At 38.7% G+C, this 21,649-nt stretch overlaps 1 protein-coding gene across 3 annotated transcripts in view; it reads right to left on the bottom strand.

The window, feature by feature from the left end:
* Mpp5_1 (protein PALS1) overlaps nt 1-21,649 on the bottom strand; it is a 132,622-nt gene that overhangs the window by 63,352 nt on the left and 47,621 nt on the right. The window contains exons 4-6 of one of the 3 annotated variants that reach the window (XM_029040463.2): nt 16,928-17,058; nt 5,897-7,204; nt 3,705-3,949 (exon numbers count right to left, since the gene is read on the bottom strand). In XM_029040463.2, coding sequence (XP_028896296.2) covers nt 3,705-3,949; nt 5,897-7,204; nt 16,928-17,058 — 1,684 coding nt within the window. Of the gene's footprint in view, nt 1-3,704; nt 3,950-5,896; nt 7,205-16,927; nt 17,059-21,649 lie in introns of those variants that run through there. The other 2 variants (XM_054232190.1, XM_054232191.1) reach the window with 2 other exon arrangements.

Here is a 21,649-nt window from a genome sequence, read left to right on the forward strand (position 1 = left end):
TTACATAAATTTATGGCAAATAGCCAAAAGCTCGAGATTTATTTGCGTTGCGCCCGTTTGCTGGTGCAGAAATTGAATTTTCAGCGTGCTGCAATGCTGAAGCAGCAACTAAATTAAAATTAATTTAATTTATTACAAAAAAGGAATTCATAAAATGGAAAGAAGCTTTGATTTTACGGAAAATAATTTTAAAAAATATTTTAAGCGATTTGAAGCATTTTTGGACGCTTTCTATGGCGAAAAATAGTTGAAGACCTAAATGTTGCCCTTAAAAATCGGTAGCAGGACAACATTAACTAAAACTATTTAGCTGACAGTCGCCTGACGACTTAAAAAGTCTTACAAATAAAAAACATTAAAAAATAATTAATTAAATATATAGGTATACAAAAAACATTAAAAGAAAAAATAAAAAAATATTAACAAAAATTCATTAAAAGAAAAAATTAAAAAAAAAAATTAAAAAAAAAATTATATTAAAAAGGAAATATTAAAAATACAAAAAAAAAAAATTTACAAAAATTCATTAAAAGAAAAAATTAAAAAAAAAAATTAAAAAAAAAAATTATATTAAAAAGGAAATATTAAAAATACAAAAAAAAAAATTTACAAAAATTCATTAAAAGAAAAAATTAAAAAAAAAATTAAAAAAAAATTATATTAAAAAGGAAATATTAAAAATACAAAAAAAAAATTAACAAAAATTCATTAAAAGAAAAAATTATTAGGTCTACAATTTTGTTTCCGCCGTTTTCCAATAAATGTCTCTAGGGTCAAGCACTGGCCGATTAAATCGTTTTATATCGATCTTGGACATTTGTGTCAACATTAACCCATCAAAATTTTGTAGAGATCTGTTTGCATCCCAAACATATTCTCAACTGAAAATGCCACTTTTTGAGCCGAATTCTCGACATGTGCGGAAAATTTTGCTTTTATTTTTTAATTCCAAGAAAAGTGCGGCTGAGGCTCACCGAATGCTTTCGGATGCGTACGGTGAGGCTGTCCTAAGTGAAAAAAGCCTTAAATTTACAAAAAAAACGGCGGAAGCAAAGTTGTAGACCTAATAAAAAAAATGTATATTAAACAGAAAATATTAAAAATACAAAAAAAATATTTAATAAAAATTCATTAAAAGAAAATTAAAAAAAAAAATTTATATTAAAAAGGAAATATTAAAAATACAAAAAAATATTTAATAAAAATTCATTAAAAGAAAATTTAAAAAAAATTATATTAAAAAGAAAATACTAAAAATACAAAAAAAAATATTTAACAAAAATTCATTAAAAGAAAAAATTAAAAAAAAAATTATATTAAAAAGGAAATATTAAAAATACAAAAAAAATATTTAATAAAAATTCATTAAAAGAAAATATTAAAAAAAATTTATATTAAAAAGGAAATATTAAAATACAAAAAAAATATTTAATAAAAATTCATTAAAAGAAAATATTAAAAAAAATTTATATTAAAAAGAAAATATTAAAAATACAAAAAAAATATTTAACAAAAATTCATTAAAAGAAAAAATTAAAAAAAAAATCATATTAAAAAGGAAATATTAAAAATACAAAAAAATATTTAATCAAAATTCATTAAAAGAAAATTTAAAAAAAAATTTATATTAAAAAGAAAATATTAAAAATACAAAAAAAAATATTTAACAAAAATTCATTAAAAGAAAATATTAAAAACAAATTATATTAAAAAGAAAATATTAAAAATACAAAAAAAATATTTAACAAAAATTCATTAAAAGAAAAAATTAAAAAAAAATAAATAAATTATAAAAAAAAAAATATTAAGAGAAAATATTTAAAAAATATTAAAAGAAAAAAGATTTAAAAAATATAATAATTTTAAAATGAGAACGAGGTCGCTTCCCACAAGTAAGATAGTTTTAGTGCCACTATAGTAAATAATGCGCCTAAAGATATGCAATGAATATATTGAACTAAACACAATTAATGAGCAAAATACACTGAACAAAATGGGAAGTGCAAATTATAAATTTGTAAATTAATGCAAGATTATAAGACACCGTTTGAATAAGTTATCGTCGACTCTTTAAAAATAATTACTTTAAAAAATAATTGAAATTTAACATTGAGCTGCCATATGCATAAGTAGGAACACCAAATAGTCTCATAAGTTTTTTTTATTAAATAATTTAGTATTCTATTGGAGTAATTTAGTAATTTAGTATTCTAATTATTTAATAAAAAAACTTGGATGAGACTATTAGAATATTAAATTATTTAATAAAAAACTTGCTAAAAAAATTAAAGAAAAAACAAAAATAATTATAAAAAAAAAATAAATACAAAAATTATTATAAAAAAAAAACAAAAATAATTATTTAAATAAAATTAAATATGAAAATTATTGTAAAAACAATTTATGAATTTTTTCTTCACAAATAAATTTTATCATGCATGGAAAGCCTACTCCAATATATTAAAAAAAAATACTAATTAACATATGCGCACAACAACCGTTAACCAAACGCCTGTGGTGCGCATTTATTTCGTATTTCGCGCTAATTAAGCGTAGAAGCTTGAAAAACTCGCGCAAACACATAAAGCCAGTGACGCGAAAAGTTAAATAATAAAATGCAATTTAAAGCCAGAAAACAAATGTAATCGATTGGCAACAAGTGAACACATGTTCTATTACATTGTTGTTGTTGTTAATGTTTTTCAGGTTGTTTGTGTTTTTTTCCAAATTAATTTCGCAGCACTGATTTATTTTAACGACGACATTTACTAATTTAAAGTGGCAAAGGCTGCACAAAAGCAAATTCAACCTAACAGCTTAGTCATGTGAGGCTAATAATAAGCCGGAAGCTGTAAATATCATGGCGGAACAGATGCGTCAATAGACCGAGCACAGGCAATTTGGCGCAGTAGGCAGCGGGTTGGAAAAAATTTCGACAGTTTTTTTGTTGTTTTTTAGTAGCTTTTTATGCTATATTTTTGGCGAGGGACATGTGTGAGCCATATTTATTATGATATTCATTATTTTTACTTCACTCAATGCACAGGTTATCTATCATGTGTAACTTTTTTGTTTTAATCGGTTTAAGAATCGTCTGGACTAATGAGTACCGCTCACGTCAACTAAGGGTTAATGCGGTCAATGGTAAGTGGCTAAGACCAGTCTAGATAGCTCGAGTATACTAAAAATTCATAAATTTTTTGTGAAGATTCTACTGAGAAGATTTCTGAATTTCAGTAGTTTAGGGGTTATGTCAGATGGAACTTGATACAACAGCTGAAGATGTGCTCTTTAAGAGACAGAATTCTCTCTATAAAACAAAGCACATACTGAGTCAATTTGGAGTAAATAATCCTCTGGTAGTACCAGGATAGCTCTTCAACTGATGTTTTGGCAAATCAAACCCAAAAGAATACAAAAAACCATAAAGCAATCTCAAAACTAGATTCACATTAAGCTCAGTAATCATGGAAGGCGTGAAAACTCGATTCTTTTACAGGAAGAAAGCCATTTCTTGGATCAAAAATAACGCGGAAGAGATCGCGATTATTTTAAATATCACTTTTTCATCAATGATTTTAGTTTTCAGCTCTCATTCGACACGTTTAGCACAAGAGAGAGATATTTTTGAAATCAATAATTAAAAAATTTAAATTTAATTAAATTACACTGTTTAATTAAAAAAAAATGAAATTTGCACTCACCGTATTTCCTGCCTTAAACTTTGATCTCCTAATAAAAGTTCAGTTCTTCCTTTTGATATGCTACTATTGGGACTACTACTTCTTAATTGTTGTATTTGTTTATTATCGTATAAATTTGTTGTATTATTTAGCAAATCGTTGTTGCTATTACTGCTGCCACTGGCACTTTGTTTATTGATGTTGTTGTTGCTATTTGCCGCATCGCCATCAAAGTGTCTGCCATCATCGTTAAGTGTAGTTAGTAACTGCAAGAGAGGGAGAGAGCAAAGGGATGAGTGAATGCGAACAATTTGTAAACTTCAAGGGAAACTGAAAAGTTCTACAGAATACAGATTTGCATAATCAAGCGAAAAACATGTGAATAAATGCATTAATTCAGTAAATTAAGAAGTAGTGAAGTGCTTGAGCACACAGTTTCGCTGATGAGAGAAGAGATTTAACATGATTCAAATTACTTAAAATTATTTATAAAACACTTAAGTATATAAAAGAATATTTCGTATAGAATAATGCTTATAAAACTAATAAAAATATATATTAGTCTTATAATAAAGAAAATAATATTTAAAAAAACAAGATTTTAAATATTTTTCATAATTAAATTATTTTTAATCGCAGTTCACACGTCAACTTCAATTATCGTAAAATTTCAAGTCAATTGCCACTCTCAACTCAGTGCTGAACTCGAAGTGACCCCTTTTAACTCTGCGATTTTCACTCCCCTCTTCATGTTTTATAAGCCACTTGTGACAGTTATTTGTCGTCAAACATCGCATGAACTTAGCACCCTTCAAAGATGATTTCACATAATTCCATTCATGCCAATAAAAGCAGAGCGCTGTCAAACGCAGCGCACAACCCTTTATAAACGCCGACAAAACTCTCCGCACTCCCGCCCAAAGCACTCGCCGCCACTTGCCACCCAACCCAGCACAGCTAATTAATCTTGAAGTACGTGGCTTGGCGTTGTGGCAAGGTGTGTGTGTGTGTGTGTGGGTGGGTGGCATGCCACGTTCCCAGCTACTTTGCCGAACTTTTGGCAGCTCAATCGATATGTCGATTACTTGCATGTCAATGCTAATCGCATTACTATGGATTTATTTACTTTAATTAGAAATTCCAATACAGCAAAGGAATGCGCCGTGACAGTCATTAAGGGGTAATTGCTTGTTATAAGTGTTTAAAATTCTGTTGACGACGGCGTAGTGAATGGCTTTGTGCGCTTTGTGTAACGCCAAGGTGATATCGTAATTGATTAATTGCACAACATTGGCTGTTGGCATAAACATAGTTGTTTTTGCGCATTTTCATAGCTGTCGCCTTCATACAGGTGCCAAAGGGGATTTTACGAATTTAATACCAGTTAAATTTTTAATTGACCGGTGGGAATTACACGTTGTTATCAATGCAAAAATGAACTAAAAGCTATGGCAAACAGTTATTTCTTATTTAAATTTTGATAAAACGCACGTATTAAGATTTTTGCGTAATATCGTAAACATATATCGTAGGTGTTGGGACGTTAAAACCAATTATTAATTAATTATCACTGAAATTACGGCAAAAAATCACGAAAATACAGAAAAATTAAAAAATTTAACTGATATCGTAAATTTTGCCTGATATCGTAAGGGCAAATAATTAATGTTTTGCTCGAAATTAAGTTATTCTTGCAGCCAGAGAATAAGTTTCACATTTTCTTCAAATTTTCTAATATCGTAAATAAAATTAATATCGTAAAATGAAGAAGATAAAGCTTTTTAAGTAAAATATTGCACAAGAAACAATTAACAAGACTCGATTCTACATAAAATGCAACACTATTCAAGCTTTCGATAATATCGTAAGCTAAAAAGCATGATATTTTATCAATATCAAAAAACAAAATAATGTATATATCACTCATTAAAATATCGTAATTAAAAAACGTTTAAATTCTCGACAGTAAATTCATCTGAAAAAGAATTAATAAAAAAAAGGTTAAAAAATAAATTAAGAAATATCGTATATCGTAAATCGTAAAAGCGATTTAAAGAAAAAGAAAAAGCGAAACAGTCGCCGTAACAATTGTAAAACGATAACAAACGAAACTTCAGCAACTCAAAAATCGTTGAAACGTAAAAACAGCAACAACAACAATGCATGCAACAGTCATTGGCACTTCAACGCCTCTTCCAATCCACATCACTCACCTCTCGTCTCGGTGGTTGTATATTATTCGATATTAATAAATCACAATTACTACTAATATTACTACCGTAGGGCCCGCTGCCCCCAGCTGCAGCCGCAACCGCACCACCGCCGGCTGTGGGCTGATCCACAATGACACCTGGCACCGCTTTATTATTGTTGTTGCTCAATGCCGCGGCTGCGCCTAGAGTTGATGCTGCTATATTGTTGTTGTTAAACAACTGTTGCTGCTGCTGCTGGTCCGCCGCGGCCGCCGAGGCGAACGCCTGCTGCAGATGACTGCTGGATATGGCTGTTGAGTACTCGGTTGTCGGGGTTGTCGAGCCAGCCGCTGCTGTTGCGGCGCTGGCAGCTGTAGTCGCTGTTGTAGTTGCGGTTGCTGTTGTGGACTTCGCAGGCGCTGCTGTGAGCGGTGCCTTTAGATTACCCACGGCGGTTGCGGCCAGCGGTGAGGTGGAGGTTTGTGCATCGACAAGTATTGTGCTGGGGATCTGCAGTGGGGGCGGGATGTGCGGGTGCGACTTCGTTTGACGCAGCTGTAGTTGTTGTTGCTGCTGTTGCTGTAACTGTTGCAGCTGTTGCCTCTGCAACTGGCTGGCTGCTGCAGCGGGCAGCACCACCGCCGATGTGGCTGGTGGCAATTGTGCGTGTTTGTTGTTGTATTTTATAAAGTTAATGCTACAATAGTTGCCGGCAACACCGATCAGATCGTCGTCGTCGTCCTCTTCCTCCGCGACAGCTAAATGCTGCAAGCTGGTGGCAATGGTAGGCGTCTGCAGATTCTGCAGCTGCGCCAACTGCGCCACCTGTGCGGCCTGTTGCTGCTGGAACTGCAAGGTAAGTGGCGGTGGTGGTTGTTGCTGAGCTTTACCTGCGATCGCTGGCTTCGCCGCCGACGTCGGCTGCTGCGGCATCTGCTGCTGCTGGTAAACGTTGCTGCTGCCGCTGTGGTTGGCTAGTTTCGTTGGTGCGGCGGCGGCGGCTGCCGCTGCTGCTGTGGCGCTCACAATTGCTGCCGACGTCTGGTTTGCATTCCGATCGGCGGCTACGGCGCCTGTCGAGCTCTGTGGCACCGCTGAGTGCACAATGGCCGATGTGGTGGTGATGCCCGTCGCGGTCGCCGAGGCGGTTGGCGCAATCGTCGACGAGGTAATGAGTCCGGCAGTTGCGGCGGTGGCGGTGGTGACGGTCGAGCTGCTGCACGTGATCTGTGTGCTGGTGAACGAGGTGACGTAAATGGGCGAGGCCTCGTTGAGGAAGCTCAGATCTTGTTTCTGTGTCGATTGCGTACCGCCTTTGGTCTGTTGCAGCTGAAAGAAAGCGAAAAGAAGTAGAATCAGAATAAAAGAAATGTTAATAAAAATGAGTATTTATTGAAGTATTCGAAAGTATAATAAGAATTGAGATGAATTTCAAGCAACTACAATGGAAATTATGTCATAATTCCGGCGCGCCTTCATTTTGCGTGCAGGCGTCGCTTTTTGCATGCCAAATTGATGGCGTAAAATTGTCTGGCATACGGAATTTGCATAAATCAAATGGATGTGGTAGGCGATAAGCTGCGGCGACAAACAAGTACAGAAAACTTAGATTTTTCTGTGAAGAGACAGAAAGTGGTGAAAAAGAAGCGATTCCTAATCGGATAAGGACCTCTTAATACACTAATAAGACCCTTCTCAATGTTCCGAATGTCCTAGTTATAATGGAACTTCCTTGTCCCAGTTTCTGTACCCTTCGAATCGAAGTATAACTTTGACTCATTGAGCTGTTTGGAAATCGAGTTCGACTGTATCTTGCAAATCTAGAACTTCTACTTCGAACCTTCAGACTGATAAAAGGAAAGAGTTATTCAGTTCAATGTACCTACAAAACGTCACTTTCGTTTTGGAAGTGAAAGCCCCTCCAAAGTAGGTTTAAGTACTGCAGAGGGAGACTGCAAGCCTTTCTGTCACTATATATTTATAAAAACATAAATTTAAGACACCTCTCACTCGCTTTAAAGCCCTGCAATAAGCATCACCGCAAAATGTAGTAATTTTCTCGTTGAACGCCGTAAAGCGTATGCAAAACGCACGCCACGCCCACCGTCTAGTCAAGGCGAGCAGCCGCAGTCATAAACTTGCGGGCACGTCCAAAGGCAAATGAGATAAAAATGCAAATCCCAAACAGTGGGCGAATACGCAAACACACAGTCATATATAGGAGTGATGTGAGGTGGAAGGAAACACTGCTGCAGTCGAATGGGGTTAAAGACATGCCGAAGCAGTGCAAAATGCCAGCGCTGCTGTCGGGAAATGGGTTGGACCGCAAGAAAAAATGTCGAATTATGGCAAGCGCTGGGACACACCCACAATCGGTTAATATATGCTCAGCGCTCATGGCACTTAATCAGCGGCAATATGCTGCAAGTGACAGAAATTCAGCAGCTGCAACAACAACAACAGCAATAAAAAATTGCAGCAAAAATGCGTTAATGCTGGCGAATTAATTCAAAGCAGCGAAAAGTATTTTTGTGTGACTACAATAGTTGGGTGTGAGTGTGTCTGTGGACTCAGTTATGTACTTATGTTGGTGTCTGTATGTACGGATGTATGTCTATATGTATGCCAATGTATATTGCCGATTTGAGTGTTATTAATTTAATTTGCGCAAACAATTAAGCCGTTATTGTCAACATACAATAATTACTGACAGCAATTACAACAACAACAATAACAAGCAGAGGCTTAGCATACGCAACACAGTTGCGACCACCAACATAAGTATGTCTATATATGTGAATATGTATGTATGTCGAACAATAGTACCTCGTACAAAGAGCAAAGTCAACGCCACAGAAGACTTGTAAGGCAAACAATTTAAGCGGATTACAAAAGTTTTATAAATGTCAACGCACATACATACATACAAACACATGTATCTACTTTTATTTTCAATATGTTGCCAATATGATTGTTGTTGTTGTTATTGTTGATTTTTAGTTCATAAGTACGTTTTTGTTGTCAGCTAGAGCGTGCGGTTGTCCATGGAAAATTTGTTGTGACAGCGTATGCGATTTTCATAATTAATAAGAGTGACACATTGTAACAACAACAGTAACAAAAAACGTGATAACTAACGGATTTTATAATTTTGAGGTTAGGATTTTCATGCATTAGTATTTGACAGATCACGTGGGATTTCAGACATGGTGTCAAAGAGAAAGATGCTCAGTATGCTTTGACATTTCATCATGAATAGACTTACTAACGAGCAACGCTTGCAAATCATTGAATTTTATTACCAAAATCAGTGTTCGGTTCGAAATGTGTTTCGCGCTTTACGTCCGATTTATGGTCTACATAATCGACCAAGTGAGCAAACAATTAATGCGATTGTGACCAAGTTTCGCACTCAGTTTACTTTATTGGACATTAAACCAACCACACGAATGCGTACAGTGCGTACAGAAGAGAATATTGCGTCTGTTTCTGAGGGTGTGGCTGAAGACCGTGAAATGTCGATTCGTCGCCGTTCGCAGCAATTGGGTTTGTGTTATTCGACCACATGGAAGATTTTACGCAAAGATCTTGGTGTAAAACCGTATAAAATACAGCTCGTGCAAGAACTGAAGCCGAACGATCTGCCACAACGTCGAATTTTCAGTGAATGGGCCCTAGAAAAGTTGGCAGAAAATCCGCTTTTTTATCGACAAATTTTGTTCAGCGATGAGGCTCATTTCTGGTTGAATGGCTACGTAAATAAGCAAAATTGCCGCATTTGGGGTGAAGAGCAACCAGAAGCCGTTCAAGAACTGCCCATGCATCCCGAAAAATGCACTGTTTGGTGTGGTTTGTACGCTGGTGGAATCATTGGACCGTATTTTTTCAAAGATGCTGTTGGACGCAACGTTACGGTGAATGGCGATCGCTATCGTTCGATGCTAACAAACTTTTTGTTGCCAAAAATGGAAGAACTGAACTTGGTTGACATGTGGTTTCAACAAGATGGCGCTACATGCCACACAGCTCGCGATTCTATGGCCATTTTGAGGGAAAACTTCGGAGAACAATTCATCTCAAGAAATGGACCCGTAAGTTGGCCACCAAGATCATGCGATTTAACGCCTTTAGACTATTTTTTGTGGGGCTACGTCAAGTCTAAAGTCTACAGAAATAAGCCAGCAACTATTCCAGCTTTGGAAGACAACATTTCCGAAGAAATTCGGGCTATTCCGGCCGAAATGCTCGAAAAAGTTGCCCAAAATTGGACTTTCCGAATGGACCACCTAAGACGCAGCCGCGGTCAACATTTAAATGAAATTATCTTCAAAAAGTAAATGTCATGAACCAATCTAACGTTTCAAATAAAGAACCGATGAGATTTTGCAAATTTTATGCGTTTTTTTTTTTAAAAAGCTCTTAAAAAATCACCCTTTACAACAACAACAATAGCAGTTGCTACAACGTCACACATGTGTTGTTATGCATGAAAAGCGAATTGGTAGGAGAGATGGCAAGCTAAAAGCAAAAAAAATTACTTCAACAAAATTGCTTGAATAACATTTTGACAGCTGTCAAACGCAGACGCAGGCAGCACACATACATACATTTGTTACGCAATGTCATATGTAGAAGAATCGTAGCGTGAATCACTTTGGTAGACGATGCGTGAGTGTTTCTGTATAAATTTGTGTTTTTTGAAAAAGAAATTGTCTGGACCGAAACTAGTGCATTTGGAACTAGTCCAAACTGTACACTATGAAAATGTGATTAATTACATATTTAATTCCGGAAATTTCCAAATATCAAGAATCACATTTATTGAAGAAATTTTGAACTAGTCGAAAACTGGTCCATTTTCAACTAGTTCAAAGTGTGCACTATAAAAATGTGTTTATGACACTTTATAACAGCAGAAATTTTTAAAAAATGATATATAAAGATTGTCAGGAACTAGTCCGCAACTGGTTACATTTTCACCAATTCAAATTTTAAAGCATCCAAAATTATATTATAACTGGAAATTATCTTAAATGGTTTTTATAATAATTCTGTCATCTAAAAAGTGTCATTTGAACAGTCTTCGCCACAGAAATAAGAATCAAGTTATTTTTATTGCGTCAACTTTCCTACAGGGCATGTACGCACACTTTCGTATCACTTTCACTTTCTGCTCCGACGCGTCATAAAATCTATGAATTTTTAATACTATGTCTGTTGTCCGCGTTTTGTAGCACATTTCAATGCAAGCCATGTCACGCCACGCCAATAAAGCAACCGCAACGACAATAGCAACAATGGCCCGGAGAGCCCACATGTTTGGCGAACGGCGGCTAAGCCAGTCAAACCCCATAACCGTACCAATCAACAACTGCTCAGCGCTCAGCCAGGCAAGTCAGTCAATAAACGCGGTATTTGGTCAGCAGCGGCGCTTTGTCTGTTGTCTATTTGTTGACTATTTGTACAATTCTCGACGCTAGAACCGCTGCGACCGCCGCATTTGTTGTTTGTTAATTGCCGCACCGATAGCTGGCTCTAACTGACTAACTAACTCACGGACTGTCGGGCTGCAAAGCCACTAAATTCTATTTTCTGTTGGTTTTTTTGGTTGTTTTTGTCAGCATTGTTTTGGCCGCCTTCATTGTTTCGAGTTATTTTGCATTTCAAATTTATTTGCACCATTAATTCCCAAAGTCCGTGGGCAGCGCAATATTCGCTGGTCGAGATAAAAAAAACGCAGTTATTTACTGTTACAAAAAGCCATTCAACTTAATAGAAAGGAATCGACTGTGAGGGGCAGTGACTAACGAAAACACTTAGCCAGCTTGAGTCCACATTGGTATTGGTGGTATGCAGTCCGAAATCAAAAGTCCTACGGAAGGAAATCGTCGGGAACTCTGAAAGCTGTGACCACTGAAAACACTTAGTGAACTGGAGTCCGAAATAGTCTGGTACTGTGAGAGATATGAGTGCAGAAAACACTCTCGAACTGGATTCCGTATTGGGATGGGACAAAAAGATTCTATAGAGGAAAATCGTCTGGTACTAGAGAATATCGAGTTGAATAGTATCGGCTGCCGTATCGAAACAGTCCTCAAATTGAGTTCGTCTGAGCTCCGCACAATACAACAAGTTTATACCAACAAAATTGCCACAAAAATTGACTTTTTTTATTTTCTTTTTTTATTTTCTTTCCTTTTTGTTCATCACACCGAGTTTGGTGGCCTTTTGCATTCACAATAATTGCTTTTTAGTGTTGTTTAAATATTTTTTAGTTCTCCACTTTGTGCTGTTGGTATGTAAAAATTTTAATTACTGTTTGGAGTTCAGTGATCTGGGTCGCGAGTGAATGTCGGTCGAAGTTCAATGTGTTTTAAGTTTTAATAATTTTTGTTTCGCAATAAACCAATTATTAGCGTCTGCATAAGTTCCAAAAAAAATTAAAAGTTTTCAAAGTATTATTTGGTACAACAGAAGAAGCGATGTAGGATTTTAACGACTTTTCCCCGAAAGCAGTTTTGAATACTTTTCACCTTTTTATACTCGGATTATTACTTCCAATTCCACATATGACGAACTGTGCTGTGTGCTTTTCGCGCTTTAGCAGATTCTTCCTACAAAAAGATTTCGAAAACTATGAAGATTCATAGATGGATACAGATGATGGCTCTATACAAGCCAATAAAGGGTCCTATTGAGTCAAAGAACAAAAATATCCAAGCATTTAGGCTCCCATTCTAAAGAAATCATCTAAAGAAATGGACTGATCAGCCAATAACCAGGATATAGTCAATGGAGTCGACTTTAACCGACATTGTATGTATGTGATTGGCGTTGCAACCGTTTAGCCGGTTATAGCCGAATCGACGATAGTGCGCCACCTGTCTCTCTCCTTCGCAGTTCGGCGCCAGTTGGAGATCCCAAGTGTAACCAGGTCGCTCTCCACCTGGTCCCTCCAACGGAGTGGAGGCCTTCCCCTTCCTCGGCTTCCTCCGGCGGGTACTGCATCGAACACTTTCAGGGCTGGAGTGTTTTCGTCCATTCGGACAACATGACCTAGCCAGCGTAGCCGCTGTCTTTTTATTCGCTGAACTATGTCAATGTCGTCGTATAACTCGTACAGCTCATCGTTCCATCGTCTGCGGTATTCGCCGTTGCCAATGTTCTGAGGACCATAAATCTTGCGCAAAATTTTCCTCTCGAAAACTCCTAGTGTCGTCTCATCTGATGTTGACATCGTCCAAGCTTCTGCACCGTAAAGCAGGACGGGAATGATAAGCGACTTGTAGAGCTTGATTTTGGTTCGTCGAGAGAGGACTTTACTGTTCAATTGCCTACTCAGTCCAAAGTAGCACCTGTTGGCAAGAGTTATTCTGCGCTGGATTTCGAGGCTGACATTGTTCGTGTTGTTGATGCTGGTTCCCAGGTATACGAAATTATCTACGACCTCGAAGTTATGACTGTCAACAGTGACGTGGGAGCCAAGACGCGAATGCGCCGACTGTTTGTTTGATGACAGGAGATATTTCGTCTTGTCCTCATTCACCTCCAGACCCATTCGCTTCGCCTCCTTATCCATGCGGGAAAAAGCAGAACAAACGGCGCGGTTGTTGCTTCCGATGATATCAATATCATCGGCGTACGCCAGGAGCTGTACACTCTTGTAGAAGATTGTACCTTCTCGGTTTAGCTCTGCAGCTCTTATAATTTTTTCCAGCATCAGGTTAAAGAAGTCGCACGATAGTGAGTCAACTTGTCTGAAACCTCGTTTGGTATCGAACGGCTCGGAGAGGTCCTTCCCAATCATGACGGAGCTTTTGGTGTTGCTCAACGTCAATTTACACAGCCGTATTAGTTTTGCGGGGATACCAAATTCAGACGTCGCGGCGTAAAGGCAACTCCTTTTCGTGCTGTCGAAAACAGCTTTAAAATCGACAAAAAGGTGGTGTATGTCGATCCTCTTTTCTCGGGTCTTTTCCAAGATTTGGCGCATGGTGAATATCTGGTCAGTTGTCGATTTTCCAGGTCTAAAGCCACACTGATAAGGTCCAATCAGTTTGTTGACGGTGGGCTTTAGTCTTTCACACAATACGCTCGATAGAACCTTGTATGCGATATTTAGGAGGCTGATCCCACGGTAATTGGCGCAGATTGTGGGATCTCCCTTTTTATGGATTGGGCAGAGCACACTGAGATTCCAATCGTCAGGCATGCTTTCTTCCGACCATATTCTGCAAAGAAGCTGATGCATGCACCTTATCAGTTCTTCGCCGCCGTATTTGAATAGTTCTGCCGGTAATCTATCGGCCCCCGCTGCTTTGTTGTTCTTCAAGCGGGTAATTGCTATTCGAATTTCTTCATGGTCGGGTAATGGAACATCTGTTCCATCGTCATCGATTGGGGGATCGGGTTCGCCATCTCCTGGTGTTGTACTCTCACTGCCATTCTGCAGGTCGGAGAAGTGTTCCCTCCATAATCCCAGTATGCCCTGGACATCGGTTACCAGATTACCACCTTGGTCTCTACATGAGGATGCTCCGGTCTTGAAACCTTCGTTAAGTCGCTTCATTTTTTCATAAAATTTTCGAGCATTCCCTCTGTCTGCCAGCTTCTCAAGCTCTTCGTACTCACGCATTTCGGCCTCTTTCTTTTTTTGTCTGCAAATGCGTCTCGCTTCCCTCTTCAGCTCTCGGTATCTATCCCATCCCGCACGTGTTGTGGTCGTTTGCAATGTTGCGAGGTAGGCAGTCTGTTTTCTCTCCGCTGCGAGACGGCACTCCTCATCGTACCAGCTTGTTTTTTGTCGTTGCCGAAAACCAATTGTTTAGCTCGCCTTCAAACGGATGTCTGTTGGCTACCCAGAGGATACTTGGTCTAAACCGGAAGTCGTGAGCTGCTTGAACCATGTGGAGAAGAATCGTTTCTGGCCACTCCCAAGTGAGTGACAATCAAAAACTTTCCTCACTTGCGTGAACTTCTACACATGATCCCATCCTCCATTAGAACTTTATAATAGAGTCTGAGCGCTTTGTCGAATCATGACGGTCTGAGCAATCCGTTAGGAATATTTTGGTGCCACAAAAGACAGTCAAAGCTGTCTAAGTGAGACTCTGAGATCTACCCGTTTGCGTAACCCAACCTAACCTCAGTTAAATGGTTGGCCCTCCTACCCTTCCTTATTCCTTTAGCCGGACATCATTTATCTGTCAGAACCCTGATTATGTATCGTGATTAAGTATATATTTAAAGCTGGAGTCGAGAGACAGCAGCTTCTCACGAATCTGAAAATAGCTGTAATTCCTTCTCTTTGGAGCAGGTCCTCAGATATGCCTTTTTTCACACTCATAAAGCCAGTTTCTCTTTATTTTCGGTACTCTAATAGAGATGACCGGAAATCTAACGAACAAAAGTCAAAATATGCGTATCGAAGAGTTTGAGTGAACTTTTCGGAGCTAGTTCGACTCGTATTGTTCGAATTGAGGCCTTTCATGCTATAACTACTTCTTTCTTTCAATTCTCATTACCTCCTTCCCCGGCAATTACGTTTTAGTCTTCACATTTCTCCAACCCCTGCGCATTCATTCATATTTCAGCTATGTACCGTTACTTTGGCTAACTAAATATTTATTTTTACCGTTTTCTTTTGTTATTGTTGCCCTCAATCGTTGTTTCAAATGATGCGATAATAAAGTTTTTTCTCCCCATAACCAAAGAAATATCTCATAATTCACGTTATACTCGTCCCCGGTGGACAGCGGTGTGTGTGTGTCTGCGACTATTGTGGCTTCATTTAATATAGTTGTTGTTGTAATGGCATACGCGTGCTGTTAAATGTGCACAGCTAGTAAAAAATGTATCTAACAGATACTACAACAGAGCATAATAATAAAGTTTCTCCTGCCGGGCGCTCACTCCTTCTTCCTTCGTCGGCGCCATCAACGCGAAGACACTTGACGCGTGCGGACATCTGCTCTTCCTACCGCGCTTCGCTTTTTCCTTACTTACTAATCAAGCTCATCGCTTGCCTCTGCCTCTCGTCTGCTGCTTTTTGTGGATTTTTTAAAAAGTTTAAGTACATAAAAAGTTGGCGGTTGCCCATTTAGTCCGCGTTCGAGTGTTGCTCTAGCCATTTACTGTTACTATACACTTAGACTGTGATTGTTGCTATTGTTGTATGCTGATGACTTTGAAGTGCTCGGGACGCAAGGTGTGTATGGCGTTTGCACGCTTCACGCGAGCTCCGCTCTGTTGTTAAACGGACCACAGTCAGCTGCTAGTAAGGACCACGGAGCGGGGAGGAGGAGTAATATACAGTAACAGCCAAACAAATGAGTCAAAGAATAGCCCGACCGCAGAGTGAACGACTCAATAAAGTGGACGCACTTCAGTTCCCAAATGAGCTGCTGGAGGGCAGCGGACAGTGTGCATCGCTCGGTGGATGGGCAGCAGATTCCGCGGGAGTGCGCTTAATGGCGCTCAGCGCGTGCAAACACGTGTGTTAGTGTGCGAGTTAGTGTAAGTTTAATCAAAACATAAAAGTTCAACAATTTTTACAACTTTTTGGCGCAACAACAAATGCAACTGGAAGAAATGTGGAGAATGTGTCCACATATGTGCATAAGTGCTGTTGCAAGAGTTGGGCACTGAGCGAACATGCATTTATTTAAGTACGTATGTCAGATATGTGGTTGTAAGCGTAACTTCAGTTATTTTTCGACGCTTGTCAAATTTATGTTTTAATTAAACTATTTTCCAGAAGAATTTCAGCTAAACATTTTTCTAAGTCGACAAGTTAAACTAAAATGTGTTTTTATAGTAAGATAAATCACAAAATGTTTAATAACATTACGGAACTAGTTCTTTCTGAAACCAGTTTGGACTAGTCCAATTTACAGTAGTTTGGAATTAGTCCGAAAATTTCCAATTTGGAGTTGCGATTCCAAATCCGTGGATAAGCTTTAGATTTTAGATTTTCATAGTAGTTTTCTCGAAATAGAAGTTTCAGAAACAAATATTGATGGGTGGGTGACAGAAAATCATGTTTGGACTCACCGTTTTCGACACTTCCGTTATATCCACCGGTGTTACCCGATTCAGCGCCGCCAAACGTTTCAGACGCTCACGCGCATGCTCCTCGACCGCGATAACGAAGGCCTCCTGCACCGAATTGCCAATGTCCCAGGCTGAAAGACGAGAAGAAATAAATAAAAAATATTATTTAAATGTATTTAAATATCTAAATCTATCTATATACAATGTAGACAAATAAATAATGCTACTGACCTACTAAGTCCTAAAATAATCTACTTCTGTACTAATTCTGTGACTCTCACCTGCCTAATAATGCCAAATATGCGACCTGCTGCACTTTACTCAATAGAAACTGCCATGCGTTGCATGCAGCGGCGCTGCGAGCGGAAATTCTCAAGAGACTCATACGCGCGATCAGTGCAAAAGCCGACCAATGTCCGTTGCTGCAAGCGCCGACAACTTTCTCAATGCGAATTCCAGCATAACGACACTACAACTAGACACATGTGGCATGTTGCAACAACGCCGTGTGCGCTAACTGTGCCACTGCCTAGCCACTATCGGCGCCCCATTTGCCTACTTTTGCCGCATGTTGTGGCAATTTAAAGCGCACCGAAATTGATTTGCCAACACATGCCACACATGCCACACATGCCGCATGCGAACGCAGGCTCAGCATAAATGTGCGCCACATTCAATTCCGTCGATTGCAGGAAATTGTGTCAGACAGCCAGGGTGGCAGCCAAGCACTGCGCCGCTGGTCCACCCGTCAGGCAGGCCGACCGACCAGACCAGCCAGACTTAATTGCGACGTCTCTGACTGGCGTATTGAGCGCACTGGCGATTGATGACTGTGGGGCTGGCGCGGCTGCTGTGCGCTTGAGCAGTGGCATGGCACAGACATAAATTGCCAGCTGCAGCTGTCGCGCTACATACCAAACCAGGTTCGAACAGTTTTACTGCTTGTGGCCAGCAATTTGCTGTAGTCGCCAGCCGCCAGGAAATTCAGTCCACAGCTGCCACTGAAACAATTAAATGTCACTTGGCATTTGCCACCGATACACTTCACTTCACTTCATAGACGGCACAGGAATGTGGCAGGTTGAGTTTACAGCGCGAAAATGAGTCAAAGCGGAGCGCGAATGCAAGAATTTGATAGAGTGCCAGTTGGGCAACTAATGTACCGCTAAGCAACGGGAAGAAGTTGAAATTAGGTGTTTAAGTAACAAACATTCAACTTACCTTGAGCCGCGTGGATAAAAAGAGGATCGAGTTTTGAGATATTCGTAGAAATTTGAGGGAGTCTAGTATCAAACATCTTCATTATTCTTCACTATCATCCTAAATGTATGCAACGTTTGGTTATATGCATGTATAACAGTAATAGCATAGTCTAAAAAATCGTTGCCTACATTCAGGCTTATAACACATATTTAGCAAGAACTCAAGCTTGAATTGGTGTAGTAATAAATATAAATAAAATATTTTAGAGTTTTTCATTAAACAAATGCACTTTTAGCTTGACAAATATAGGATTATTTCCATTTTATAGCTCTATTATACCTTTTACCCAGGTGAAGCCAAATAAATCTCCACTCCAATTGGCTTTGTTCTAAACTATTGAAGCCAAATGGCCATAACAATTCGATTACAGCACTTTTAATGGAATTAACTTCTACACCGCAGCCACTAACCGTGTTTTCATACAAAGATACAGGTCTAACAACACTAAATCGCAATTAATAAATATTTATTTTCACTCGGAATGTGCCGCGCCATGTTTCGAGGCCAGCATAAAGCATATTCAGCAGCGCTGCTGAGCTACTGAACTACTCAGACAAACAATTGAACAACATTTTCCGCCCGCGCTCCCAGCCCCACAGCATAGAGAGGCGTGTTGTTGGTTATTCATTAGCGTAATCTTCTCAAAAATCGCGCAAACATATAAAACACTTTTAATTAACACCGATTCGCGTACAACATATAATTTAATTAAATACTATTTACAATAATAACAACAAAATCAGCAATAAAAAACAACAACAGTTAGCAAAGTGTTAGCAACAAGTGTTTGAGCGCAAATTCGCGATGGAAACGCGATGGGAAAAATGGCAAAACTATGGTGCTGACTCAGATTTTTATGGGAAAATCAACTAACGGGGCAGTGAAGAAAAAAATTAGAAAAAAATTGTTAAAAAATATTGAGATAAAAATTAACAATTAAGCAATAAAAAGCAACATTGTGAAAGACCCAAACCAAAATTGAAGAAATAAATTTAAAAAATATTAAAAAAAAAATAATAAAAAATAAATAAAAAAATATGAAAAACCCTAAAAATTCCAACAGCTTTTGTGTACCAAACTATTGTTGTAGCAATGTTGTTGTTGTTATTAATTTATTACTTGCAATTTTGCATTGTTTGCTGCCAGTTTTGCTTTTTTATTGTATTGTTGCATGCAGTCGTGCGGAAATTAATAGAAAAATTGCTCGCCACTCGCATATTTCAAGGTGAAATGTTAGTAATTCATAGTAAACGCTCGCAAAACGCTGGTGAACTAGAAAAACCAACAACAACACAACCACCACACAACATGCAATACAGTTAAATGTCGGCCACAAGACTTGTTTGTGTTGTTGCTGCACGAGCCGCAAGCAATCGCAATGCAGTCAGGCAGCTGCCCAACATAGCTTTCCGACATTTTTCAGCTTTTCCTCATTTTCATGTAATTCCAACTATTTATACAATCCCATTGATTTCCAACACTTCCCGCTCCCCCACTACAACTGCTTCGTCTCCAGCGACGGCGACTACTCCGAAATTAATTGAGGTCTGCGCGAAAGTCGACCGACCGACTGGTGTAGAAAATGTGGGAAACTCTCCGTTCAAGGCAAGTAGCTCAAACGCTTCGCCTCTTCCCCTTACTGCGTCCGAAAAAATAAAACAAAACTCGAGCGCGTTTCGTGGCAGTGCCATAAATTCAACTTGCAACATTCTAACACACAGATGCGAGGCGCAGATAAGAAATGTGACTACAAGCAGATACTTGGGTGCAGATAATGCCAGCAATGGCAAGCCCGTTACGTGCAACAAATGTCGGAGTTAGGAAATAATTCAGACCTAATGCAGCTGCAAATAGTTTAGTTGTTAGCGACAACAACAACAACAAAATAGTTGAGTAAATAAGCGAAAACTGCAGCAATTGAATGTGGCAGCTGCTAACTGCAGGCTGCCGTTGGTGGTTCATGGCGAAGCCGGTGCTTTGTTGCAGGTGAGTTGAGAAATCAGTCGCCGAGATTGTATGAAAAAAGCTTTGTTTTTCACAAAACGGAATGATTTATTGCTTTGACAGTAACACTGAAATGTGAATCCGGGTCAAAACTGCGGAATTTATATGTGAAGAAAGGTCCTAACATGACGCAGAAGCCAAGGAACGCTGAATTTTTGGAGAGTCTTGGTAACAACTAAAGCAGACTGGGAACACTAAAGGTTATATGGAGAATACTCCCCAAAATTTCAAAGGCTTTGCTATGAAAGACCGGAAAAATCTGGGATTATACTATTCTCGAGAGAGGTGCGATAATAAGTGACTCCGAACTATGATCCTCAATCGGAACTGAGTGTGTTTAAAGAGAGTTTGAAGCCAGTTGGCTGTATAGAATATCTTTGAGCAGAGATCTATATGGAAGAAGTAAAGAGCCTGGCCAGCCAAAGCCTGGTACCTAGGAAGCAACGCATGAATGAAGTTACCCCGTGAGAATCGGACCCGTCGTCTCACGGCCGGTTAACAACGGAACTTGAAGCCACTGAAGAGCAACATCTGTCAGCTATCCGTTCCAATCTAATATGATTTCCTCATTTTTAGACACTTCCTTAAAAGCAACTAATAAAATAATTATTTCAAATTGACAAAAACGGAATGCAATCACTTAAAAAATGCAATTACATTTTAGAAAAAGCTTTTGAATATTCATAAAGCACTTAATGTAAGCGCAGTCGTTGCAGCTGCTAGGCATTGCAGTTTGTATAGAATACAACACGGCGCTAAAATGTTGTAAATTCCTTGACAAATTTCCGCACTCACTTCTCCCACTCCCCACCATTACTTTGCTCGGATGAACTTCATACTCCACACAAAGGTGCTTCCATTCTAAAGAGACTGCAGCTCAGCCCACAGCGAAACCTTCACAGCTCCTCTGGTGCTCCGCCAAGCCCAGCTCTTGTGTCTCTCAGTCCACCTCCGCACCTCACGCAGCTCCACTCAGCATTCCTGCCGCATACACTTAACACTCAATTATTTCCTACCCTTTGCAATTTGTACTATCAATAATTCAATCAGCTGAGGAAGCGATGGCAGCTGCTGCATGCTGCAACGGAAACCCGACAACTGCGCTACTGCCAAGCTGTCTTTTTTCGCTGTTGTTCCAGCAGCTGCTTATAGAATAGTTCTAGTGCAAAGCTTCTACAGGAGATGATTGCTGAATGATGAGGAACGGCGAGGAACAAAGAGAGAGGAGCAGTTGCAACTAGTAAAACGCGTCGGTGGGGGAGATCGTTGATACTCGGAAGGTTGTGTTGAATTCAAGTGGCAAATTATATATTCATGACAATGCAAGTGATTTGATTTGTTGCAATTGTTGTTGCTGGGAGAAGAGTATGCAAGTGCTGGGGCAAGAGGACGCGTTGAAGACAATCTGCACTTTCTCTGAAATAATAGCAGCGGCTCTCGAAACATATTCAATAA

Source organism: Zeugodacus cucurbitae, chromosome 5, assembly GCF_028554725.1.
Source record: "Zeugodacus cucurbitae isolate PBARC_wt_2022May chromosome 5, idZeuCucr1.2, whole genome shotgun sequence".
NCBI lineage: Eukaryota > Metazoa > Arthropoda > Insecta > Diptera > Tephritidae > Zeugodacus > Zeugodacus cucurbitae.